General features: G+C 38.9%; 1 protein-coding gene and 1 long non-coding RNA gene across 2 annotated transcripts; both read right to left on the minus strand.

The window, feature by feature from the left end:
- Window positions 1-204: 204 nt before the first annotated feature.
- On the minus strand, window positions 205-715 carry LOC137652933 (uncharacterized). Its single transcript, XM_068386327.1, has 2 exons — window positions 536-715; window positions 205-501 (listed from the first exon to the last, which is right to left on the minus strand). Exons 1-2 carry the CDS (start codon window positions 713-715, stop codon window positions 205-207), a joined length of 477 nt encoding a protein of 158 aa, XP_068242428.1.
- Window positions 716-26,280: 25,565 nt separating this feature from the next.
- On the minus strand, window positions 26,281-27,441 carry LOC137653227 (uncharacterized). Its single transcript, XR_011046434.1, has 3 exons — window positions 27,352-27,441; window positions 26,694-27,182; window positions 26,281-26,440 (listed from the first exon to the last, which is right to left on the minus strand). It is a non-coding gene; the product is annotated as an uncharacterized lncRNA (long non-coding RNA).
- Between the last annotated feature and the right edge of the window lie 232 nt (window positions 27,442-27,673).

A 27,673-nucleotide genomic window follows, 5' to 3' on the forward strand; every position in this document is an offset into this window, starting at 1 on the left:
GCTTAGATTTGTATGTGCTCTAGAAGTTTCAAGTTGGCCCTAATTTGTATGTGCTCTAGCAGTTTGAAGTTGGCCCTAATTTGTATGTGCTTTAGCAGTTTCATGTTGGCCCTAATTTGTATGTGCTCTAGCAGTTTGAAGTTGGCCATAATTTATGTGCTCTAGCAGTTTCAAGTTGGCCATAAATTATGTGCTCTAGCAGTTTCAAGTTGGCCATAAATTAGGTGCTCTAGCAGTTTCAAGTTGGCCATAATTTGTATGTGCTCTAGCAGTTTCAAGTTGGCCATAGTTTGTATGTGTTCTAGCAGTTTCAAGTTGGCCATAATTTGTATGTGCTCTAGCAGTTTCAAGTTGGCCATAGTTTGTATGTGTTCTAGCAGTTTCAACTTTGCCATAATTTGTATGTGCTCTATCAGTTTCAAGTTGGCCATAATTTGTATGTGCTCTATCAGTTTCAAGTTGGCCATAATTTGAATGTGCTCTAGCAGTTTCAAGTTTGCCCTAATTTATATGTGCTCTAGCAGTTTCAACTTGCCCATAATTTATGTGCTCTAGCATTTTCAAGTTTGCCATAATTTATATGTGCTCTAGCAGTTTCAACTTGCCCATAATTTATGTGCTCCAGCAGTTTCAAGTTGGCCATAATTTGTATGTGTTCTAGGAGTTTCAACTTGGCCATAATTTGTATGTGCTCTAGCAGTTTGAAGTTGGCCATAATTTATATGCTCTAGCAGTTTCAAGTTTTTGTACAGCTTGTGGACTCGAGAGAAGATTGCTTAAGGAGATGAGATTATTTATAACAGTATGTTCTTTGGGATACTTGGAAAGCAAAAAGTATAAAATAATTAGTTTTGAAGTACAGAAAAAGTAGAAAAGTTTGTTCTCGGGTACTCGGTTTAGGGTTGGTACGTAGTAATAAGATTAGCTATGCTCGGATATTTTGAACTAAATTAGGAGAGGGAATAAAGTAAAGAAAATATGGGTAGATTAGTCTACTGATGTAAGACCCTTCAAATGTTAGGTTGTCATCATTATGGTGTCAGTAGTTATGCATAATAGCAGGTTATCCTTGGTGCGGTTGGTTTTCATAGTTGGAGGATGGTTGGATAATGCAGTTTGGGCATGTTGCTTGTAGTGCAGTAATATTCCTCTGTTTTCAGCTTAAACTTGTGCGATAACGGGATGTAACTCCAACACTCAAGCTATGAGGGTGGGTGGCGAGCCTGAAGTTGATATCAGAAGTGAGGAAATGATGGGCAAACATGAACAGGCAGCTGCCTGTGAGTGAGCATAAACGAAACGCCAGAAGCTGTCTCGACCAGTAAACTCGAGCAAGTCAGGCTGGGACGGATGATGTATACAACCCCGAGTTATGGTGCTTTGGTGACCTTTATTTCCTCACTGATGGTGACGATATAGTAGTAGCACATAAGCAATGATAGTACAAGGTAAGTTTTGGAAGGGTACATAAACTATTCTGCATGATTACTACTGATAAAAAACAAATTTAATTCAAGGCATTTCCACATGATTTTGTTAGTTAATCTCTCCTCTCTCTCTCTCTCTCTCTCTCTCTCTCTCTCTCTCTCTCTCTCTCTCTGTCTGTCTGTCTGTCTGTCTGTCTGTCTGTCCGTCTGTCTGTCTGTCTGTCTCTCTCTCTCTCTCTCTCTCCCTCCATAAATCTGGATTTTCAAGAGATTCCCCTATTGTCAACTTTTGTAGTTTGAAGATTGTAATTAGTTTTCTCATTATTAGTGAAGATGTTTGCTGATGTCTACTTGCCTCCGTTTGTTTGAGATTGTTGATCAAGTAATTGTTTTTTGTAAATACATATTAAAATTTATATGAAAGAATGTTTGTGTTATGGTAAGAGTTAGAATAACTATGAATATCATAAGGATTTTTATAACACAGAAAATTTAATGAAAATAAGGTAGGTAGAAATAATTACATGTTTTGAATGGTTGCTAAGGATATTTTATAAAATGTGGTAGCCTAACGTCTAAGGTGGTACGTGGCTATTATACCTCCTAGCAATTAATTATCCATGGGAAATTATGACGTTGGTGTACACTGTGTTCTTTTTGCTCGGTTGTCTGTACCCGATGAACGGGGAGAGATTGTGGGCTCCACTCCATCTGGTAGCACTATTTGTTGTCAGATCCCTGCTCGTGGTTTTCCCTCTTCAGACGTCATCAATCGTCATTCTCGCTACTCATTAGGATCTGGAATCATAGTTCATCTGTCGAGCATGTTTGATAGTGTGGACATAGCCTTAGGGAGAATCTGAAGGTATTGAAAAAGGTAATGCACGAGAGGCTTTGAAGTATTCTATTTCTCTTACCAAGAGGTAACTTAGTTTACCTCAGAGTTGTTCTTGAAAGTGTTCTTCGCGATATAATGTTGAAGGTTTAGGCTTTGATGTTCTGGATCACATTTCAGATTTATAATTTTGCTTATGTTACCAAATTTTATTCAATTGCTGTAAGAAGTGGAGGCCATATCTTTTTATTCAACTTTCAATAACATGGGACTGTCTTTGTTGTTCCAGACAGTTTCATCTTAAGTTAACTCATTCCCTTGATTTCAGTCTGGGCAAGAATTAAACTACTTTGATATTCGGTACCTATGCCCCATGTTTACTGTGTTGTTTTTCTGTTTGGTTTGAAGCAACTTTAATTACTCGGTGTGAAAGGTCACTTTCATCTGTTGAGGAAGCATAGTGTGTTACTGAACATTGATAACCTATTGTACGACACTTTTAGCATGAGCAAACACTTAACAGTTTGTTGGAAATATTTAATTTTTTATGATAATTTTTACTGGTTCTGTATATTTGATAATCTAACCCTTTTTTTCCATTTCAGTGTACAAGTTTTATGTGGATCGTCTTATGAAGATCTATAGAGGTTTTGAGCTTTTTATGAAGGTAATTACACCCTTTAATTTTTCACTTCTTTGCTTATAGTACCTGTTCTTAGGTCAATTGCTTGCTTGCTTATAACAGTTTTATGTAATTCCAAGTTTCTTTTGAAAGTCCTCAAAGCATTGCCTCCGGATAATTCCCCAAGCATTCTTTTGAAAGTCCTCAAAGCATTGCCTCCGGATAATTCCCCAAGCATTCTTTTGAAAGTCCTCAAAGCATTGCCTCCGGATAATTCCCCAAGCATTCTTTTGAAAGTCCTCAAAGCATTGCCTCCGGATAATTCCCCAAGCATTCTTTTGAAAGTCCTCAAAGCATTGCCTCCGGGAAGATGGCTTTAGTTATTGGATATATAGTGGCAGAAAGTAATAGTACCTGTTTTGAGGTTTATGGTTAGCTCATATGTTTTATATAATTTCTCGAGTGTTTTAAAAATCCTCAAAGCATTACCTCTAGGGAGGAGGCTTAGGTACAAGATAGGTTGGCCGAAAGTACAGCTATGCACTTGGATTCTAACTTTTTTTTTTTCTTTCTTTTCTAATTAAGACCTTTTAGAATATGATCAATAGTATCGATATCAAGTGGTGTTAAGGACTTCAGGGGAATTGTTCTGCTGTCTCTGAAAGAATCTTTTTCTAGATGTTAGATTAGAACTTACTTTCATGCCGAGGATATCTCCCTATCATGTTTGGATTGCACTTAATTGGATGTAATGTAGTGGGTAGCAGATTGTCATTGTATAGGATTTGTCTTAGTGAATTTTACAGACTTAACTCAATATGTTTATTCATGATCATGGGTTAATTGCTGCAGCCACCTGTGAGTATGAACTGCAGCCACCTGTGAGTATGAACAAGGGGCCTAAATTTATTGAAAAGAATAGGGGAATGAGGGGACGTGTGTATAGCATTTAGTATGTGTTTGCTTTTTTTGCCTGATAAATTGCCAGCCTCTTAAAACTCAACTTTTTCTCAATCTCAACATCTTTTAGAATTTTCCACTTCAAATTTTGCATTTAGGGAATATTAAGTGCATATTAGCAGGTCCTGAAAAGTTGAAAGAAATATGGATGGGAAAAGGGGGTTTATCTATTTATTTTATTGAGTGACAACATATGACAAGTGTTATTAACACTTCTTATTTAGGATTTGAAAAGGCTTTTCAGTCTTTTTCATTTTTAAATTTAACAAAGTATTGAATAAAAGTGTAAAACATGGTAGATGTTGGTATTATAAATAATGGTATGTACATTCCCTAATTCAATGTTGGTATCTATATTTCCTAATTCTGTTTAACGTAAATTCCTAAAAATTTCGAAAATTTAAAACTAGAATGTTATGTTAAACAGAATTAGGAAACGTACATACCATTACTTATAATACCAACATCTACCATGTTTTACAATCTTATTCAATACTTTAGTTAAATTTAAAAAAGAAAAAGACTGAAAAGCCTTTTAAACTCCTGAATAAGAAGAGTTAATAACACTGCCTAAAAAATATCTAAGACTAACATAAAGAATCTTTAAGTAAAATAAAATTTTAGTTTTAATTTTTTTTTATTTAACAACAAACACTGGTTTCTTGGCAGTGGAATCAGTAAGACCATAGTGTATATAACATTATAAAAGGTCATTTATAAAAGATTAATTTTAATAGAAAATTATAAGAGTTCCGTAACATCTGTAGTCATTTAGGGTAAACTAGTTTATTTCCAACAAATGTCACGCAATATTTTAATGTAGTAGATTAAAGGTAAATATAGATGTTTTATTTTATCGATCTATCACATACAAAAAATATCATGAGGAACTCATAGTTTGCATGTGAATAGATTTTTTATTGAGTTGAAGTTAATGCTAATATTTGATACAATCAAATTAGAGAGCAAGGCCATATTGCGATTACCTTAACATATACTAGAAAATGAAAAGTAAGAAGAGCCATATTCACTTTTTATTGCAATATCCTATATTGTACATAACTTCAAACTAGAGTTCTCTCGGCATAGTCTCGGTGTAATGTAGCATTGGGAGCTAGCAGAAAATGAAAAAGCACCTGGTTCCAAGCAAGGGACAAAGCAGCATCTAGTGTAAAGGTGGGAGACAATGTATCGTTTGGTAGATCAATTTGCATCTGATGTCACTATTGGTAACATGTCAGCCTCTGCTGACCAGCACAGAGACAAGGCAATATTATGTTGAAAGCAGAGTCACATCCATCTTCTATCAACAATAGCATCACCATCTTGCTACTCAAGTGAAAGTAGCATCACTTTCATCATTGGTCGAGAGCAGACCCACTTTCATCATTGGTAGAGAGCAGCCCCACTTTCATCATTGGTAGAGAGCAACATAAATTTTTCGAGCAGCAACAATTTCATCTCTGTGAGAGCAGCATCAATTTCATCTCGTCGAGAGCAGCATCAATTTCATCTCGTCGAGAGCAGCATCAATTTCATCTCGTCGAGAGCAGCATCGAGAGCAGCATCAATTTCATCTCGTCGAGAGCAGCATCGAGAGCAGCATCAATTTCATCTCGTCGAGAGCAGCATCGAGAGCAGCATCAATTTCATCTCGTCGAGAGCAGCATCGAGAGCAGCATCAATTTCATCTCGTCGAGAGCAGCATCAATTTCATCTCGTCGAGAGCAGCATCGAGAGCAGCATCAATTTCATCTCGTCGAGAGCAGCATCGAGAGCAGCATCAATTTCATCTCGTCGAGAGCAGCATCGAGAGCAGCATCAATTTCATCTCGTCGAGAGCAGCATCGAGAGCAGCATCAATTTCATCTCGTCGAGAGCAGCATCAATTTCATCTCGTCGAGAGCAGCATCGAGAGCAGCATCAATTTCATCTCGTCGAGAGCAGCATCGAGAGCAGCATCAATTTCATCTCGTCGAGAGCAGCATCAATTTCATCTCGTCGAGAGCAGCATCGAGAGCAGCATCAATTTCATCTCGTCGAGAGCAGCATCGAGAGCAGCATCAATTTCATCTCGTCGAGAGCAGCATCGAGAGCAGCATCAATTTCATCTCGTCGAGAGCAGCATCGAGAGCAGCATCAATTTCATCTCGTCGAGAGCAGCATCGAGAGCAGCATCAATTTCATCTCGTCGAGAGCAGCATCGAGAGCAGCATCAATTTCATCTCGTCGAGAGCAGCATCGAGAGCAGCATCAATTTCATCTCGTCGAGAGCAGCATCGAGAGCAGCATCAATTTCATCTCGTCGAGAGCAGCATCGAGAGCAGCATCAATTTCATCTCGTCGAGAGCAGCATCGAGAGCAGCATCAATTTCATCTCGTCGAGAGCAGCATCGAGAGCAGCATCAATTTCATCTCGTCGAGAGCAGCATCGAGAGCAGCATCAATTTCATCTCGTCGAGAGCAGCATCGAGAGCAGCATCAATTTCATCTCGTCGAGAGCAGCATCGAGAGCAGCATCAATTTCATCTCGTCGAGAGTAGCATCAATTTCATCTCGACGAGAGCAGCATCAATTTCATCTCGACGAGAGCAGCATCAATTTCATCTCGTCGAGAGCAGCATCGATTTCATCTCGTCGAGAGCAGCATCGAGAGCAGCATCAATTTCATCTCGTCGAGAGCAGCATCAATTTCATCTCGTCGAGAGCAGCATCAATTTCATCTCGTCGAGAGCAGCATCAATTTCATCTCGTCGAGAGCAGCATCAATTTCATCTAGTCGAGAGCAGCATCAATTTCATCTCGTCGAGAGCAGCATCAATTTCATCTCGTCGAGAGCAGCATCAATTTCATCTCGTCGAGAGCAGCATCAATTTCATCTCGTCGAGAGCAGCATCAATTTCATCTCGTCGAGAGCAGCATCAATTTCATCTCGTCGAGAGCAGCATCAATTTCATCTCGTCGAGAGCAGCATCAATTTCATCTCGTCGAGAGCAGCATCAATTTCATCTCGTCAAGAGCAGCATCAATTTCATCTCGTCGAGAGCAGCATCAATTTCATCTCGTCGAGAGCAGCATCAATTTCATCTCGTCGAGAGCAGCATCAATTTCATCTCGTCGAGAGCAGCATCAATTTCATCTCGTCGAGAGCAGCATCAATTTCATCTCGTCGAGAGCAGCATCAATTTCATCTCGTCGAGAGCAGCATCAATTTCATCTCGTCGAGAGCAGCATCAAATTCATCTCGTCGAGAGCAGCATCGAGAGCAGCATCAAATTCATCTCGTCGAGAGCAGCATCGAGAGCAGCATCAAATTCATCTCGTCGAGAGCAGCATCGAGAGCAGCATCAAATTCATCTCGTCGAGAGCAGCATCAAATTCATCTCGTCGAGAGCAGCATCAAATTCATCTCGTCGAGAGCAGCATCAAATTCATCTCGTCGAGAGCAGCATCAATTTCATCTCGTCGAGAGCAGCATCAATTTCATCTCGTCGAGAGCAGCATCAATTTCATCTTGTCGAGATTGAGAGCAGCCTCAATTTCATCTCGTCGAGAGCAGCATCGAGAGCAGCATCAATTTCATCTCGTCGAGAGCAGCATCGAGAGCAGCATCAATTTCATCTCGTCGAGAGCAGCATCGAGAGCAGCATCAATTTCATCTCGTCGAGAGCAGCATCGAGAGCAGCATCAATTTCATCTCGTCGAGAGCAGCATCGAGAGCAGCATCAATTTCATCTCGTCGAGAGCAGCATCGAGAGCAGCATCAATTTCATCTCGTCGAGAGAAGCATCAATTTCATCTCGTCGAGAGCAGCATCAATTTCATCTCGTCGAGAGCAGCATCAATTTCATCTCGTCTAGATTGTGAGCAGCATTAATTTCATCTCGTCGAGAGCAGCATCAATTTCATCTCGTCGAGATTGAGAGCAGCATTAATTTCATCTCGTCGAGAGCAGCATCAATTTCATCTCGTCGAGAGCAGCATCGAGAGCAGCATCAATTTCATCTCGTCGAGAGCAGCATCGAGAGCAGCATCAATTTCATCTCGTCGAGAGCAGCATCAATTTCATCTCGTCGAGAGCAGCATCGAGAGCAGCATCAATTTCATCTCGTCGAGAGCAGCATCGAGAGCAGCATCAATTTCATCTCGTAGAGAGCAGCATCAATTTCATCTCTTCGAGAGCAGCATCGAGAGCAGCATCAATTTCATCTCGTAGAGAGCAGCATCAATTTCATCTCGTCGAGAGCAGCATCGAGAGCAGCATCAATTTCATCTCGTCGAGAGCAGCATCAATTTCATCTCGTCGAGAGCAGCATCAATTTCATCTCGTCGAGAGCAGCATCAATTTCATCTCGTCGAGAGCAGCATCAATTTCATCTCGTCGAGAGCAGCATCAAATTCATCTCGTCGAGAGCAGCATCAAATTCATCTCGTCGAGAGCAGCATCGAGAGCAGCATCAAATTCATCTCGTCGAGAGCAGCATCGAGAGCAGCATCAAATTCATCTCGTCGAGAGCAGCATCGAGAGCAGCATCAAATTCATCTCGTCGAGAGCAGCATCGAGAGCAGCATCAAATTCATCTCGTCGAGAGCAGCATCGAGAGCAGCATCAAATTCATCTCGTCGAGAGCAGCATCGAGAGCAGCATCAAATTCATCTCGTCGAGAGCAGCATCGAGAGCAGCATCAAATTCATCTCGTCGAGAGCAGCATCAAATTCATCTCGTCGAGAGCAGCATCGAGAGCAGCATCAAATTCATCTCGTCGAGAGCAGCATCGAGAGCAGCATCAAATTCATCTCGTCGAGAGCAGCATCGAGAGCAGCATCAAATTCATCTCGTCGAGAGCAGCATCGAGAGCAGCATCAAATTCATCTCGTCGAGAGCAGCATCGAGAGCAGCATCAAATTCATCTCGTCGAGAGCAGCATCGAGAGCAGCATCAAATTCATCTCGTCGAGAGCAGCATCGAGAACAGCATCAAATTCATCTCGTCGAGAGCAGCATCGAGAACAGCATCAAATTCATCTCGTCGAGAGCAGCATCGAGAGCAGCATCAAATTCATCTCGTCGAGAGCAGCATCAAATTCATCTCGTCGAGAGCAGCATCGAGAGCAGCATCAAATTCATCTCGTCGAGAGCAGCATCGAGAGCAGCATCAAATTCATCTCGTCGAGAGCAGCATCAATTTCATCTCGTCGAGAGCAGCATCAATTTCATGTCGTCGAGAGCAGCATCAATTTCATGTCGTCGAGAGCAGCATCAATTTCATGTCGTCGAGAGCAGCATCAATTTCATCTCGTCGAGAGCAGCATCAATTTCATCTCGTCGAGAGCAGCATCAATTTCATCTCGTCGAGAGCAGCATCAATTTCATCTCGTCGAGAGCAGCATCAATTTCATCTCGTCGAGAGCAGCATCAATTTCATCTCGTCGAGAGCAGCATCAATTTCATCTCGTCGAGAGCAGCATCAATTTCATCTCGTCGAGAGCAGCATCAATTTCATCTCGTCGAGAGCAGCATCAATTTCATATCGTCGAGAGCAGCATCAATTTCATCTCGTCGAGAGCAGCATCAATTTCATCTCGTCGAGAGCAGCATCAATTTCATCTTGTCAAGATTGAGAGCAGCATCAATTTCATCTCGTCGAGAGCAGCATTGAGAGCAGCATCAATTTCATCTGGTCGAGAGCAGCATCAATTTCCTCTCGTCGAGAGCAGCATCAATTTCATCCCGTCGAGAGCAGCATCAATTTCATCTCGTCGAGAGCAGCATTGAGAGCAGCATCAATTTCATTTCGTCGAGAGCAGCATCAATTTCATCTCATCGAGAGCAGCATTGAGAGCATCATCACTTTCATCTCGTCGAGAGTAGCATTGAGAGCAGCATCAATTTCATCTCGTCGAGAGCAGCATTGAGAGCAGCATCAATTTCATCCCGTCAAGAGCAGCATCAATTTCATCTCGTCAAGAGCAGCATCAATTTCATCTTGTTGAGAGCAGCATCAATTTCATCTCGTCGAGAGCAGCATCAATTTCATCCCGTCGAGAGCAGCATCAATTTCATCTTGTTGAGAGCAGCATCAATTTCATCTCGTCGAGAGCAGCATCAATTTCATCTCGTCGAGAGCAGCATCAATTTCATCTCGTCGAGAGCAGCATCAATTTCATCTCGTCGAGAGCAGCATCAATTTCATCTCGTCGAGAGCAGCATCAATTTCATCTCGTCGAGAGCAGCATCAATTTCATCTCGTCGAGAGCAGCATCAATTTCATCTCGTCGAGAGCAGCATCAATTTCATCTCGTCGAGAGCAGCATCAATTTCATCTCGTCGAGAGCAGCATCAATTTCATCTCGTCGAGAGCAGCATCAATTTCATCTCGTCGAGAGCAGCATCAATTTCATCTCGTCGAGAGCAGCATCAATTTCATCTCGTCGAGAGCAGCATTAATTTCATCTCGTCGAGAGCAGCATCAATTTCTTCTTATCGAGAGCAGCATTGAGAGCAGCATCAATTTCATCTCGTCTAGAGCAGCATTGAGTAGCATCAATTTCATCATGAGCAGCATCAATTTCATCTCGTCGAGAGCAGCATCAATTTCATCTCGTCGAGAGCAGCATCAATTTCATCTCGTCGAGAGCAGCATCAATTTCATCTCGTCGAGAGCAGCATCAATTTCATCTCGTCGAGAGCAGCATCAATTTCATCTCGTCGAGAGCAGCATCAATTTCATCTCGTCGAGAGCAGCATTGAGAGCAGCATCAATTTCATCTCGTCGAGAGCAGCATTGAGACCAGCATCAATTTCATCTCGTCGAGAGCAGCATCAATTTCATCTCATCGAGAGCAGCATTGAGAGCATCATCAATTTCATCTCGTCGAGAGTAGCATTGAGAGCAGCATCAATTTCATCTCGTCGAGAGCAGCATCAATTTCATCTCGTCGAGAGCAGCATCAATTTCATCTCGTCGAGAGCAGCATCAATTTCATCTCGTCGAGAGCAGCATCAATTTCATCTCGTCGAGAGCAGCATCAATTTCATCTCGTCGAGAGCAGCATCAATTTCATCTCGTCGAGAGCAGCATCAATTTCATCTCGTCGAGAGCAGCATCAATTTCATCTCGTCGAGAGCAGCATCAATTTCATCTCGTCGAGAGCAGCATCAATTTCATCTCGTCGAGCAGCATCAATTTCATCTCGTCGAGAGCAGCATCAATTTCATCTCGTCGAGAGCAGCATCAATTTCATCTCATCGAGAGCAGCATTGAGAGCATCATCAATTTCATCTCGTCGAGAGTAGCATTGAGAGCAGCATCAATTTCATCTCGTCGAGAGCAGCATTGAGAGCAGCATCAATTTCATCATGAGCAGCATCAATTTCATCCCGTCGAGAGCAGCATCAATTTCATCTCGTCGAGAGCAGCATCAATTTCATCTCGTCGAGAGCAGCATCAATTTCATCTCGTCGAGAGCAGCATCAATTTCATCTCGTCGAGAGCAGCATCAATTTCATCTCGTCGAGAGCAGCATCAATTTCATCTCGTCGAGAGCAGCATCAATTTCATCTCGTCGAGAGCAGCATCAATTTCATCTCGTCGAGAGCAGCATCAATTTCATCTCGTCGAGAGCAGCATCAATTTCATCTCGTCGAGAGCAGCATCAATTTCATCTCGTCGAGAGCAGCATCAATTTCATCTCGTCGAGAGCAGCATCAAATTCATCTCGTCGAGAGCAGCATCAATTTCATCTCGTCGAGAGCAGCATCAATTTCATCTCGTCGAGAGCAGCATCAATTTCATCTCGTCGAGAGCAGCATTGAGAGCAGCATCAATTTCATCTCGTCGAGAGCAGCATCAATTTCATCTCATCGAGAGCAGCATTGAGAGCATCATCACTTTCATCTCGTCGAGAGTAGCATTGAGAGCAGCATCAATTTCATCTCGTCGAGAGCAGCATTGAGAGCAGCATCAATTTCATCCCGTCAAGAGCAGCATCAATTTCATCTCGTCGAGAGCAGCATCAATTTCATCTCGTCGAGAGCAGCATCAATTTCATCTTGTTGAGAGCAGCATCAATTTCATCTCGTCGAGAGCAGCATTGAGAGCAGCATCAATTTCATCTTGTCGAGAGCAGCATTGAGACCAGCATCAATTTCATCTCGTCGAGAGCAGCATCAATTTCATCTCATCGAGAGCAGCATTGAGAGCATCATCAATTTCATCTCGTCGAGAGCAGCATTGAGAGCAGCATCAATTTCATCATGAGCAGCATCAATTTCATCCCGTCAAGAGCAGCATTGAGAGCAGCATCAATTTCATCTCGTCGAGAGCAGCATCAATTTCATCTCGTCGAGAGCAGCATCAATTTCATCTCGTCGAGAGCAGCATCAATTTCATTTCGTCGAGAGCAGCATCAATTTCATCTCGTCGAGAGCAGCATCAATTTCATCTCGTCGAGAGCAGCATCAATTTCATCTCGTCGAGAGCAGCATTGAGAGCAGCATCAATTTCATCTCGTCGAGAGCAGCATTGAGAGCAGCATCAATTTCATCTTGTCGAGAGCAGCATTAATTTCATCTCGTCGAGAGCAGCATCAATTTCATCTCGTCGAGAGCAGCATTGAGAGCAGCATCAATTTCATCTCGTCGAGAGCAGCATCAATTCATCTCGTCGAGAGCAGCATTGAGAGCAGCAGCAATTTCATCTCGTCAAGATTGAGAGCAGCATCAATTTCATCTCTTCAAGAGCATCAATTCATCTCGTCGAGAGCAGCATTGAGAGCAGCAGCAATTTCATCTCGTCAAGATTGAGAGCAGCATCAATTTCATCTCGTCGAGAGCAGCATTGAGAGCAGCATCAATTTAATCTCGTCGAGAGCAGCATTGAGAGCAGCATCAATTTCATCTCTTCGAGAGCAGCATTGAGAGCAGCATCAATTTCATCTTGTCGAGAACAGCATTGAGAGCAGCATAAATTTCATCTCGTCGAGAGCACCATTGAGAGCAGCATCAATTTCATCTCGTCGAGAGCACTATTGAGAGCAGCATCAATTTCATCATGAGCAGCATCAATTTCATCTCGGTGAGAGCAGCATCAATTTCATCTCTTCGAGAACAGCATCAATTTCATGTCGTCGAGAGCAGCATCAATTTCATGTCGTCGAGAGCAGCTTCAATTCCTTCTCTTCGAGAGCAGCATAAATTTCATCTCGTCTAGAGCAGCATCAATTTCATCTCTTCTAGAGCAGCATCAATTTCATCTCTTCTAGAGCAGCATCAAATTCATCTCGTCGAGAGCAGCATCGAGAGCAGCATCAAATTCATCTCGTCGAGAGCAGCATCGAGAGCAGCATCAAATTCATCTCGTCGAGCAGCATCAATTTCATCTCGTCGAGAGCAGCATCGAGAGCAGCATCAAATTCATCTCGTCGAGAGCAGCATCGAGAGCAGCATCAAATTCATCTCGTCGAGAGCAGCATCAATTTCATCTCGTCGAGAGCAGCATTGAGAGCAGCATCAATTTCATCTCGTCGAGAGCAGCATCAATTTCATCTCGTCGAGAGCAGCATTGAGAGCAGCATCAATTTCATCTCGTCGAGAGCAGCATTGAGAGCAGCATCAATTTCATCCCGTCAAGAGCAGCATCAATTTCATCCCGTCAAGAGCAGCATCAATTTCATCTCGTCGAGAGCAGCATCAATTTCATCTCGTTGAGAGCAGCATCAATTTCATCTCGTCGAGAGCAGCATCAATTTCATCTCGTCGAGAGCAGCATCAATTTCATCTCGTCGAGAGCAGCATCAATTTCATCTCGTCGAGAGCAGCATCAATTTCATCTCGTCGAGAGCAGCATCAATTTCATCTCGTCGAGAGCAGCATCAATTTCATCTCGTCGAGAGCAGCATCAATTTCATCTCGTCGAGAGCAGCATCAATTTCATCTCGTCGAGAGCAGCATCAATTTCATCTCGTCGAGAGCAGCATCAATTTCATCTCGTCGAGAGCAGCATCAATTTCATCTCGTCGAGAGCAGCATCAATTTCATCTCGTCGAGAGCAGCATTGAGAGCATCATCACTTTCATCTCGTCGAGAGTAGCATTGAGAGCAGCATCAATTTCATCTCGTCGAGAGCAGCATTGAGAGCAGCATCAATTTCATCCCGTCAAGAGCAGCATCAATTTCATCTCGTCGAGAGCAGCATCAATTTCATCTTGTTGAGAGCAGCATCAATTTCATCTTGTTGAGAGCAGCATCAATTTCATCTCGTCGAGAGCAGCATCAATTTCATCTCGTCGTGAGCAGCAACAATTTCATCTCGTCGTGAGCAGCAACAATTTCATCTCATCACTTTCATCTCAAAAGCAGCATCACTTTCATCTCGTCGAGAGCAGCATCACTTTCATCTCGTCGAGAGCAGCATCACTTTCATCTCGTCGAGAGCAGCATCACTTTCATCTCGTCGAGAGCAGCATCACTTTCATCTCGTCGAGAGCAGCATCACTTTCATCTCGTCGAGAGCAGCATCACTTTCATCTCGTCGAGAAGAACATTAATTTTAGGTTGAAACCAGTATCAATTTCATATAGTTGAGAGCAGCATGGACAGTAGCACAGATTTCATCACGTCGTGAGCAGCAAGACTCTAATCTCGTCGAGAGCTGCGTCAATTTCACAGAGACCAGCGACAATATCATCTCATCTAGAGCAGCGTCAATTTCATCTCGTCGAGCAGCTTCAATTTCATCTCGAGAGCAGCACCACTCTCGTCTCGTCAAGTGCAAGTTGCATCACTTTCATCTTGTCTAGAGCAACATCTAAGGCAGCATCACTTTCCGCAGCACCACTCTCGTCTAGTGCAAGTTGCATCACTTTCATCTTGTCTAGAGCAACATCTAAGGCAGCATCACTTTCCTCTCGAGAGCAGCATCACTTTCTTCTCGAGCAGCTTCAATTCCATCTCGTTGAGCAGCATCACTTTCATTTCGACCAGATCAGTCTCTCTTACCTCGTTGAGAGCAGTATCAAAAGTAATATACATTTCATATGGAGCAGCATCATTTTCATTTAGTCTAGAGTAGCATCACTTACATCTTGTGGAGAGCATCAGCATGGAGTGCAGTATACTTTCATCTCGTCACGAGCTGCAGCATTGAAAACATAGTTAATAAAAGTAAAGGCATTGCTATAGAATTGGTGTAATTTATCACAATATTTTATCCAACACTGCTAATTTTCCCATTACTGAACCTAAGCACTCAAAATCTTTAGTCAGAGTATAAGCCACTGAACTTGAATATCTTTCTCTGTATTTTTTAATACTTCAACAAATTTTGCCCATCTATACTTGCAAAATGAATAATTTTCTTGGCAAAATAGTTTAGTTTCTAATTAATGTCTCTGAAAAATTAGCCAACTGAATGTTAGACTACATTAATTTTACATCACAAAAAAAAAAAAAAAAAAAAATTCAGAATCACAATTTCCCGCAGAAGAGATAATTGCAAAGATTTTTTTTGATCGTATTATGTAGAGTGAAGTAATTAAACTTACCTAGGTCTAGTATTCTAACACAAAGATTTATCTTTGACTGGCAAGAGGATAAACTTCTAGACATTGGTAAATACTTAATATCTGAGAATATACAGCCACTTTTTTTCCCTATACCCATGTAAATAAAATTTGTATACAGCCACTTTTTTTCCCTATACCCATGTAAATAAAATTTGTCATACCAGAAACGATCCCATTTGTAAATCTGCAATTTCAGAGCACTTCAGTAACAATCTATATTAAATTAAAATGAAAAAAAATTAAATTTCTCAAACACCTTTTATTTATCCTAAGAATGAGTAAAACTAAATAAAATTCTAGTTTTATACAATTACTGACACTGAAAAGTAATCACTAATGCTGATTTTGTCAATGACTGTCTAAGTTTGTTTATATGCAGTATTGTATAAGTAATGTATAAAATATTAACCCATTCTACATGCATTCTTTGTAAACCAGTAGTCTACATGTGCTTATTTTTCTGTTTACTAAACAGTATCAATAATGCTTTAAAATGTTGTCCTGGTTATATTAAAATCGAAGAAGTTTATTTTACACTTCTTGCTCCCTTACTATAAAAGTTATAGCCTACTTTTTAAAAAACTTGAATGGGTTCAAAACTTCTTTTTCTAGGTTACATAAACTATTTCCCTTATTTATCCTTAGTTTTAAATTTTATAGACTTTAAACTGGTTTAGGTTGAAGCCAAGTATAGGTAGAAGAAAATATTGTTGCCCAAGATTCAGCTTGTAAAATTAAATTAACCAACTGGAGTTGGCAAGTATCTTTCAAGATTTCATAGATAAATATACAAACCTCAAAGGCCTCCTATACACAGTCAAAGCTGAATATTATGTAATGCCAAAACTTACTTGTCAATGTATTAGTTTGTAGATTTACTCAGAAGATTTCACTTCTTCCTCGTCCATCAATGAAATTCACTGTCTGCTTGTACTCCTTTTTATCAGTAAAGTTGTCAGGTAATATTCAGCAGTGTCTCTGAAGCGCCCAAAACAATACAAGCTGTTCATCTGAAAGTTAATGGGGAACTATTAATTTAAATTTTCAGAATAGAAGACAGTAATGAAGTCTATACAATTAATACTGTATTTATAACCATTTTAACTTTTTTCCCATTTATAAATGAATCTCAGCCTTATTGTCCCAAGTTTCCTCCGCTGTTAATTCTCTGCTAACTTCAACTAGACCTACAAATAGTTATAAGAAATTGTGTGCTTATTACAATATCCAATTCTTTAATTCTAAAATTCTCATGCTTAAATAATCTGTTAGTCACCGTTAAAACGGAAGATTTTAGAGAATCTTAATTTAATATTCTTTCAAAATTGAGATTAGTTGAGTTTCATAAGAAATTTTCATAGGCTCTATATAATAAAGCACTAATTCACATCATGCATTTCGTTGTTCCAGGTTTGTGCAAAAAGGTAAGTTTTTGATCAACTACTAGCTTTAAAGAATCAAATAGCTTTAGCTACCAAAATACTTAGGGAATAACTGAAACCGATTTATAGTCAATTACTTGAATCTCTTTAAAACTACAATGAATTAGAAATCATTAAGTACGGGATATTTTCAATCTTTAAATTCCACCAGTTCCTGTCTTCCTATTCCAGACTTCTCTGAATAACTGGTACCTGCACACACACACACAAAAGATTTACGATTAATGAACAATAATGACCACAAGAGGTCTTAGGTCATGGAAAAACACCTGGGGGAGATTTTAATAAGACTAAATTGTAGTATTGAAGAACATAGGATACAGGATGTAGAACGGAGGGGGGGGGGGTTTGAGAAGCATAGCAAGAACTAAGAGAATAACTTAAGTGGATTAGTAAAGAAAATATTATCAGGCTCAAGACAAAGATTAAAAGTTTCCAGGGCCATACTATTTTATGGGGCAGAAATTTGATAGTTTAAAAACAATTCTCTTATATGGGGCAGAAATTTGATAATTTAAAAAAAAAATATTATATGGAGCAGAAATTTAATCATTTAAAAAGAATTCTCTTATATGGAGCAGAAATTTAATAATTTAAAAAGGATATTATATATGAGGGAGAAATTGGATCGTTTAAAAAGGATACTATTATATTTGGCCGAAATTTGATAATTTAAGAATATATGGGACAGAAATTTGATCATTTGAAAAGGATAATATATGGGGCAGAAATTTGATCATTTAAAAAATATATATGGGACAAGTTTGATAATCTAAAAAAGATATTTATTACATGGGACAAATTATATAATTTAAAAAGGATAATATATGGCGCAGAAGTTTGATGATTTAAAGAGGAGAAGGAATTTGATCATTTGAAAAGGATATTATATTGGGCTGAAATTTGATAATTTAAAAAGGAAGACGAGGGACTGGTGGAAAGAAGAGAGATATCAAGGCCGAGAAGAATTGCTGGAACATCCTACTGGAAAGTTGAGAGAGTAAATATGCAAGAAGAAAGTTTTGTATATGTAATGTAAAGGAGTAAGTTAGGAAAACTCATCTAAGATGCTATGGCGACATGGTCATGTAATAAAGAAGTGAGAAGGTGGAGCCAATCTAGAGAGCTAAGATCATGTCAGTGAAGGGGGATAGATGTGGCGAGGTAAGACTAGAAAAGATGCAAGGAATAGATGGAAAACTATAGCAGCCATCCATACTATATGGAGAAACTTAAGAAGGGGTACATGATTAATCACATGTAAAATTATTTCTTATTTTACCGTTGATGGCATGAACAAGGGAAGTATGCAAATGACATTATTTAGATATTTCAGCGATTTGAAATCTTTCATTTAATCACAATTTTCTTTGCCTGGATATTATAAAATTATTTTTGGCCTGGAAATTGAAGAGTTTGAAATCCATTCTATTTGTTTATTTCATCCTTTTTGTTACTTAGATGTTCTATATTAGATTAAAACTATATTTCAAAATAAGAACTCACTCAAAAATTAATTTCACACCGACCTTCAAATAAAAATATCAACCAGTATAACGAAGTAGGATACCACTGTCTTGAAGATTTACTTTAAATATATGTACAGTATATGCATTTTGCGTATTAGAATATGCTCCATGGAACCATCATAAATCTGAAAATAATTTAGTTTCAATAAAACTTGAAATTGGCTGTAATCAGATCAGGCAAGGGTTCAAAGTCAAATTGACAGGTAGTTATCTACATACTGGTAGAATATTATTAATCTCAGCATCAAAATAGTAAGGACAGACTTTCAGATAATTATTTGTACTTCTTGATTAAAAGCTTAATACAAAATAAAGAACTGAAATGGTGAAAGTTGGAACATTAACCTTCTTTAAGAAACTTCAAAATGCTTGTGCTTTAAATATAATAAGGTTAACGACTACAATTGTGTATAAGGATTGCTCCAAAATTAAGTGTCAAGGCTTCAACGTTCATGACATTTGTTAATTATGAAAAAGTAACTTCTTAGTATGGTGTGTTTTGTGGTGTCAGGTGGCATAGTTTTTTTTTTTTTTTATTGATAGGAACATCATATCTACTCAATCTTGCCCAAGAGGGTTCACTACTGGCACTTCTACTCAATCTTGTTAGTTCAAAGTGCTACATCCAGGCACACCCTCTCAACTGACTGACTAAAATTTTGTGGTTCCACAATCTCGGTCAAGTCTCTTGAAACCAAGACTGCAGGTGTCACCCTAAGGTTGGAACATGCACTGGGACTGGGTCCAGGCATTGAAGCATGAATTAAGATACATACATATGATTTTATGGAAGTCCCCCTGAACAGGGCCACCTGCAAGTTTGTCAAGGTTTCTCCTTCCCATCTTACATTAAGGAATTTGGACAAGCTTTGGAGTCAAGACTCTTGCCAAAGCCTTTATCTCACATTAATGATTTCACATGACAAGCTCACAGATTCTGATCTTTCAACACCTTAATTGTCAAGTTCCTCGAGCAATGGAGCAGAGCCTTTGGAGCAGGTCTGCATTGGAACTTATAGCTCTTAGAGTCCTGTATGAAGAGTGAAGCATGTTTGATTAATGGTGAGCAAGCTGATTTTGAAGTGGTACCCTGTCTTCAACAGTCACACGTCTGACAGAGCTATCCTTGTAACAAGCCACACAGCTCACCTTTTAAAAGGCAAAGTCGTAGAAAGGGGGCCTCAAACTTTCCTAGATGTCCAGTTGTGGACATTCCGGAAATTAATTTTTATCACAAAAAGAAAAAAAAAAAAAAAAAGAAGAAGACCCAACTACCAACAGAACTACAAGACCACCGTGGAGAACTGCATCAGTTACTAACAAACTTCGTGGATACAACTTTAACATTGTTGTACCGAAACGCCTCCTGTGCAAGGATAAACTCGCCAAAGGGAACAATGGATACGCCTTGAGAGGCTTACCAAAAGAATCTTCAAAGTATTCACACAATGAATTTTGATTTAAGAACCAAAATAATTTCATACCTACCCAAGATCCAACATGTATCAGTGAAGTGAAAGCCTTATGAATAACGATATATCACTGGCAAGAGGAACAACTTAGCACTATCTTTTCATTAAAAGAAACCATTCCACATCCAAACAGACATGCTAGACAACTAACTAGGCAGAGCCACTCATAACAATATGTATATAAAACTGTAGTCATGCTTGGAGCTGATCATAGACTGGCAAAATCCATCTTCAAATTTGACATCAAATCTGCAAGGATGTTTAAAAAAATCAACCCGAGCTGCACTGAAAACCTAAAGACAAAAGAGCTCCTTTGCCCCTCGAAATTCTAGACTGCCTTTCACCCTTCTTTACCAGCATTTTTGAGGAAGACCCAGAAACAGTGGATGTTGAGAGAACAACAATAGTTTCACTAAGGCTTCTCTTATGCAGACTGGTTTTATGAGAACTAACAGTGTAGCCTACGCCAATTACTTCAAGAAGTCCAGAAAGTACCGTTATTTACCCTATAAACCCTCACTCATTTTCATTAGCCAAAGAATTTATGGACCTAAGGCCGTCATTGTCAAAATATGTATGCTACAGAGGTGAAATTAAAAACCTCTACTGACAAAATCTAATTGCAAGGCTCTTATAACAAAATGCCATAAAATAATTTTATGGACTTCGATAAAAAAAAAATTGCCTGTCAGGAAACTTTATGGCACAACCACCCTCAAAAGAACAGATTTCGAACCACAAGGCTGAGAATTCACATGTTAAACAGAACCATTGCAATGTCATTGAAGAATGGTAGCCTATTGATACTCGCTGAGCCTAGCAATGATCTAGGAACTCAACAAGCTTTCAGAATTGTACCAAGTTCCAGACATAATAAAGAAGTATTAAAGAAGGCAAAAGTTAAGGTTCTGATGGCATTCCTGTTAAAACCTTCTCAAAAAGGTGCTGCAGAAGATCATCTGTGCCTTATTATGGAAAGTTAAATACCAAAGTCCTGGGTAGACAGCATAATAATTCTTATCCATAAGAACAAGGAGAGAGAGAGAGAGTGCAAAGACAGTTTTTTCCTTCTATCCGCAGCTAAAATATTAGGTCGAGTTATGCTCTTGCACTTATAAATTTATCTGATTCAATGCCACAGAGACTTAGGATGGAAAGAAGGACCACATACATCCTTACCAAGGCAAGTACAGGAAATACACATTTAAAAAGCAATCTCTATTAACCTCGGCAAGGCCTTAACACTGTTGTAAAAGCTCCTAAAGAAAATACTACGAAATATTAAGTTTAGAAAATTTTCTCAAAATACTTTAGCTTCGATGTTGGAGTAAAAGAGATAAAGTCAGTATTGGCAGCATGGAAGTCAACCTAACCAATGGAAATGATAATAAAACAGAATTAAACAAATGATAAGGATAGGGCCAGAAAATCTAAAAAATTAATGTACAGTATTGCAAAAATCTTATGATGACGGGACCTGAATAAAGTACAAAAAGTACGATAAGCTGTTCACCATTAGATTGTTATGCTGGCATAAAAACCCCAACTAACCTGGGAACACTTAAAAGTAACGGTATGATCTGGATAATGTTATCTGGAAACCCTTAAAAGTAATGGTATGGTCAGGATAATGTTATCTGGAAATCCTTAAAAACAACGGTGTGGTCTGGATAATGTTATCTGGAAACCCTTAAAAGTAACGGTATAGTCTGGATAATGTTATCTGGAAACCCTTAAAAGTAACGGTATAGTCTGGAGGAGGTTAACAACAAGGGTTACCACCTTGGCGTAGGGCTGTGCAGTCCATCACTTTAAATAGGTGGAAGTATAAGCAACATTCCTGAAAAAGATAGGTCATAACAGCCTCGAATCCTCATCTGTGGAAAGGTATGCAAGTCAAAGACTGGAGTGGCAAGCAATATCCGCACGGAGCACACACAGATGGCGAGAGTAGTAACATCATATCTGGGAATTATTTACCATCTGAAGAGGATTTTTAAAATGTCTAGTCTTAAGTAATGATATACTATTATACTGAATTAATTTCAAGCAAAGTCGGAAATTCTAAATTTTCTTTAACTAAGGGTTGTGGTGGCCTGGTGCTAGCGTCCTTGCCTGGTGATTGCTAGACTGGGGTTAGAGTCACGCTCAAGCTCGTTAGTTCCTTTAGTCACTGCAACCTCACCATAAATGGTTTCAGAAATGGAAACCTCACCAGTATAATTTCTTTCAGGGTTATATGAAATATAACCCTTATTTGTCATAGTTTTACATATATAACAAATGGAGTTTAAACTAAAATGAAAAAAATATTTAGCCAATATTCTTCTTGGATGATTACACAAAGAAATGGGAGTCAGCAGATATCTTTCAAAGTATTAGGGATAAATACACCAGCCACCAGAAGCTCCCACACACAGTAATAGCTTTAGATAATGAAATGTTGAAACTTACTTGTTAATGTATTGGTCCATAGTTTTATTTAATAGGTTTATATTTCGGTACTTTGTTGTCCATCAGCAAAAGTCGCTGTCTCCATGTTCTAATTTTTATCAAAGTTGAAAGAGAATATTTACAGAAGTGTCTTTGAAACCCCAAACAAAGTATTGTTTAGGCTACAAGCTGATGATCTGAAATTAAATGGAAAAGATTAGTCAACATGATCAGAATAAAAGTGTGACAAAAATTCATACAATGAATATCAGATTTACAAAGAGCCCCATTTTAAGGGTTGGTTTTCCAATTTTTAAGAGGAGACAGTGTTATTATCCTGATTTTCCTACACTTACTTCTCTATTTTTTAATTTGCATTGAATCCACAAATAGTTATTAGAAACCAAGCAATTTACAATATCCAACTATAAATAAATTCTAAAATTTATATGCTTGAAGATTCGCCTGCTAGTCAATGTTATAATAAATTATCTTAAAGGCATTCTTAATTAAACCTACATTTTAAATTCTGGTATTCAAATCATTTCTAAATCTAGATTAGTAAAGTTTCAAAAGTATGGTTCACCAGATGTTTTTCATTGTAATAGGTTTGTACCGAATCATTGCTTATCAGGCAGCGATTCTTCATAGAAATGGATGGCAGTTAATACAGATGGAGGATACAGAACAGCAGCTTTCCACAAGGGTCAGTGCTGGCGCTGATGCTATTTAACATCTATACAAATGACCAGCCGCAGTACCAGAACACCCGCAGGTACATACATGCAGGCGCCATGTGCATTTCCACATAGACTCCTTCACAACCATCAAAGATGGCTGTTAAAAGTCTTTACTACCCTCTCCACTTACTACAAAAAGTGGCACCTCAATGCCAATCCAAGCAAAACACGTGTGTGCCTCCCAGCTGAATAATCACAGGGCAAACAAAAAGCTAAAGATCAAGTGGAATGACAAAGAAATGGAAAATCGCCCCTACCCAGTTTATTTAGGTGTCACCCTTGACAGAGCACTCCTTGAAAGAGCACATAAATAAATACAAATAAATAGCAACTAGGAACAACCTCCTCAACAAACTCTCCAACACCAGCTGGGGAACACCTAAGATTCGGAGACAGACAGTCCTAGCGCTTAGTTACTCTACTGCGGAATACTGTGCATCAGTGAGGGCAAGATCATACAATATGCAGAAGGTAGACCAAGAGCTAAACAAGTCCTGTCTATTTCCGATACCCTAAAACCAACACCTCCACCATCTTTATATAAAATAGTCTGTATCCCACCAATCCCATATCAGATGAGAAACTGTAGTACAAATTGAAAAGAATAAACAAATTAATGACCCTAGGTATCCAGTCCACAATCATCAGGAAACAAAGCAAAAACTGAAATCCTGTAAAAGCTTCCCAATAGTGGATGAATTAGATCCAAACCAGGAAGCTGCTCACAAGCTAAAGAAGTGGTGGGAATGTGACCGATGGCCATCCAATGAGGCACTACCCAGCCCAAACGAAGGCTTGCCCAGTGGAACAACCCTCACCAGGAAGGACAGGGAAACCCTAAACAGAAGAGGGTAAAAGTTTGCAACTGGAAATAATTGCCACATATGGGGATTAGCCACCAATCCTAAATGGCCATGTGGGAAAACACCTCAAACAATGCAACACGTCCTACGAGGGTGCCTACTGGCCCCTCATTGCTCAGATCAAGACCTCTGAGAGCCACACAAAGCCCTTCTGAGAGTTCAACATTTGCGCGATGATGGTGATGATGATAATGATGATTATGATGGTGTACAGAAAACCGATCAATAGTAAATTTATTCAATAAATCATTAAAAAACAGACAAATTTAACAGCTTTAGTTATAAAAATGACTAAATAGAATAAACAGAAAATATATTACCTGAAAAATCACCTAAAAACTATGATGAATTGAAATCACACAAAGTTTGGGATATTTTCAATCTTCAAATTCTACAGACTCCCGTGTTCTCGGAATAACTAACATCTGCACAGATATATAAATCTCTAAATAGGTGTGCTTTAGTTAGTCTTTTCCAGTGTTGTGACAATTTTCCTTACTACGAAAGTTAAATCTACTGTTTTAAAAATGCCTAATTTGGTTCTTATATCGAAACTGCATAGTGATATTTCTTCCTAAAAGATATATATACCATTTCCCTCATTTGTCATTCATTTTAGTTATTTTTCTTTTTTAAAGAAGCTATACCAGTTTGACAGGAAGTGAAATAAAAAAGAAAAAGTGTTGCCTGAAATTCTGCTTTGAAGATCAAGTGAAGAAAAGGAGTATGCAGATAACTTCTCTAAGTTCTAGGCATAAACACAACACCACTAGAAGTTCCCACCCACAGTGAAAGCTCATCATGATGAAAGGTTAGGTTGAAACTTACTTGTGTATATATTAGTTCATAGTTTTACTTTATTACAAGTTTCTTCTTCCTCGTCCATTAATGAGGTTTACTTTCTCCATGTACTAATTTCTATCACAAATGGTATCAATGAATACTCCGCGAAGTCTCTTTGAAGCCTCAAACAAACTATTAATGCTACAAGCTGATGGTCTGAAATTCAAATGGGTACGATTATTAAACATTATCAGAATAGCAGTCTGACAGAAATCTATATAATGTATACCATAATTACAAAAAGACCCATTTTACGGGTTGATTTTCCCCTTTTTAAAGGTTGGGGGGGGGGGGGGGACCATCAGCCTTAAGCTTCTAATTTTCCTTGAGTGTTAACATTTTGTTCATAACTTCTATTGACCCTACAGAAAGTTATGAGAAACTGGAGAAAATCTAAAATATCCAACTCATTATTTCTAAATTTTCTATGCTTACAGATTCTCTGTTATTCAATATTATTACAAAATATTTTAGAGACATTCTTAACTAAAGCTTTATGTATTATAAATTTTGGCATTCAAGTACTTCCTAAATTGAGATTAAGTCAAGTTTCATAAGTAGGGCCCACTTCATGTTTTTCACTGTTCTAGGTCTGTACCGAGTCATTGCTTACCAATCTGAAATTTTTCCTACTAATGGATGGCATAAAAAGCAGACGTAGGATACAAAACAACGGCCTTCCACAAGGGTCAGTGCTGATGCTACTTAAAGTCTATAAAAAATACCAGCCGCAGTACTAGAACATCCACAGGTACATACATGCAGGCGATATGTCCATTTCCACACGATCTAACTCCTTCACCAACATCTAAGAAAGACTGTCAGAAGCCCGAACTAACCACTCTAGCCATTACAAAAAGCAACACCTCTATGCCAATCCACACAAAGGTGTGACCCTTCCAACTGTAGTGTATATTTCTGTAATATATATATCGTACTATCACCAAAGTACAGCTTAATTAGCCAAGGTGAAGAAATATCACTCGGAAGGGCTGGCGAAGTCGACTCGCAACCCTACCAACTCGTCAAAAAACTATTAGTACAAATTTGTATACCTACCATTTACTATATTGTATTTATCATTGAATATGAATACTGTGGGAAAAACACAACTGGTAGGATATGCTACAGATAAAGGAATGAAGCGGGCGGATGTGACGTCAGTCAAGATGGCGGACAGCTATGGCTGCCGTTTGTTTACGTCGCGAGGTACAGTAACAGTAACGCAGGAGGATAACTTTGCAACGGGTCCTCCTATAACTTGCCACCTTATCCCCCTCGAAGCGTAAACGCTATGTGGGGCGCAAATAGCCATGTGGCGTGTCAAGCAGACGTCCCCTGTTGATATAAGATATCCTAAAAGGAAACCTTTAGGGTACTCGCGCCAGAAGTTAGAATTCTGTGAAACCTTTAGTTTAATTCTCTGGGAATATCTACTGTAGTCATATATACCCTCAGGAAGCTGCTGAAGGAACCTTCCATCAGGATGTCATGGCTCGAGCCCAAAAATACTGTATCAGAGAAAAACAGTGACCACTAACCATTTTTCGTATGAAGTTCAAAGTTATAACATCTTGTGATAAATGATGCAATTCTTAAGGCGTCGAGAGATTGGTAGTTGCGTCCATTACAGTAACTTCAATACCATACATACATTCAATAACACATTTATTAACAGTAAAGACTATACTGTACAAAATGTACGAAAACCTGAAAAATACTGTAATTAGTAACAATGTACACAAATATCAACTTTTTACAAATATTACGCACATACTGTACATCTATAGTGCATACTTATACCAATACAGAATTGTTAAATTACATAAAGTAATACACTTATTCTATTAATTAAAAAAATGCAAGTTTAAATATAGTAACATAACCCCAGAAAATATTCAGCAGTCACAGTTGGGGAGCAGAATGAGCATGAATGATGGAATGAACGATGTAGGGACGTAACTGGTTGGAATGTCACATCTAAGAGGACAAGTCATCACTGCCGTAAAGAAATAAGATATTTAAAAGGGATTAGTTCAGATAATGGAACTGCAAAATATATAAAAGTACTTACTGTACAATACAGTAGGTATGCTAAAGCCACATTAGCTTAGATAAATTTTTAAAGAAATTATTACATTATGCACTGTATATTTTTATTAATTTCAAATTTACTTACTAATTTGGATGAAATTCCCATTACAATATAATTAATCTCGACAAAACACTAGTACTGTCAACTTTTATTACAGCTATTTAAAAAAAAAAAAAAATCAGAAAAATTTCTTATTCTGGTATAAGGGGAGGAAGATCAAATCAGGAAGACCTATCTTTTTTTTCCATGTCTTCTTATTGTGCATCCAGTAAAAAGGGTAGCAAATTTATGGGCTGGTGCACAGGACCTTGCCGAATAAGTAGTCCTGTGGAGTTTCCTCACAAAATTAATGTACACCTGGGGAAGATAGAAAAGCCACAATTATTAGAATAAGGTTTTGTATAATTTCATTAAGTGCAATTACAATATATGTAGTTACGTATAATTTCTTCACCAAATAACAAAATTCTGAAAAAGAATACATGCATTTAAATTACAGAAACTGGAAAATATTTACAAAGGCTACCTGGCATTTGCTTACTACGTTGGAGCACAGCATTCACGGCCAATGAAGGTCTTCTGCGGCATTCTTCCAAAACCAATCTTTCAAGCAATAAAGGAAAAAAAATTAACATTATCTTAATGCTACAGTACTTTGATTAATGTAATACAGTATTACATAATTAGAATAAAAGTATTATTCATGCAAGTTACTTAAACTTTTATGTGCTAAGTATGCATGCTAATTTACATTAAGCATACATACAGTACACCACAAAAATTTAAATCAAGAAAGCAAATAGTTACCAACCAATTATTTGATAGTCTAATATTTAGTGTGCATAACA

This window comes from Palaemon carinicauda, chromosome 14 (genome assembly GCF_036898095.1).
Source record: "Palaemon carinicauda isolate YSFRI2023 chromosome 14, ASM3689809v2, whole genome shotgun sequence".
Taxonomy (NCBI): Eukaryota; Metazoa; Arthropoda; class Malacostraca; order Decapoda; family Palaemonidae; genus Palaemon; species Palaemon carinicauda.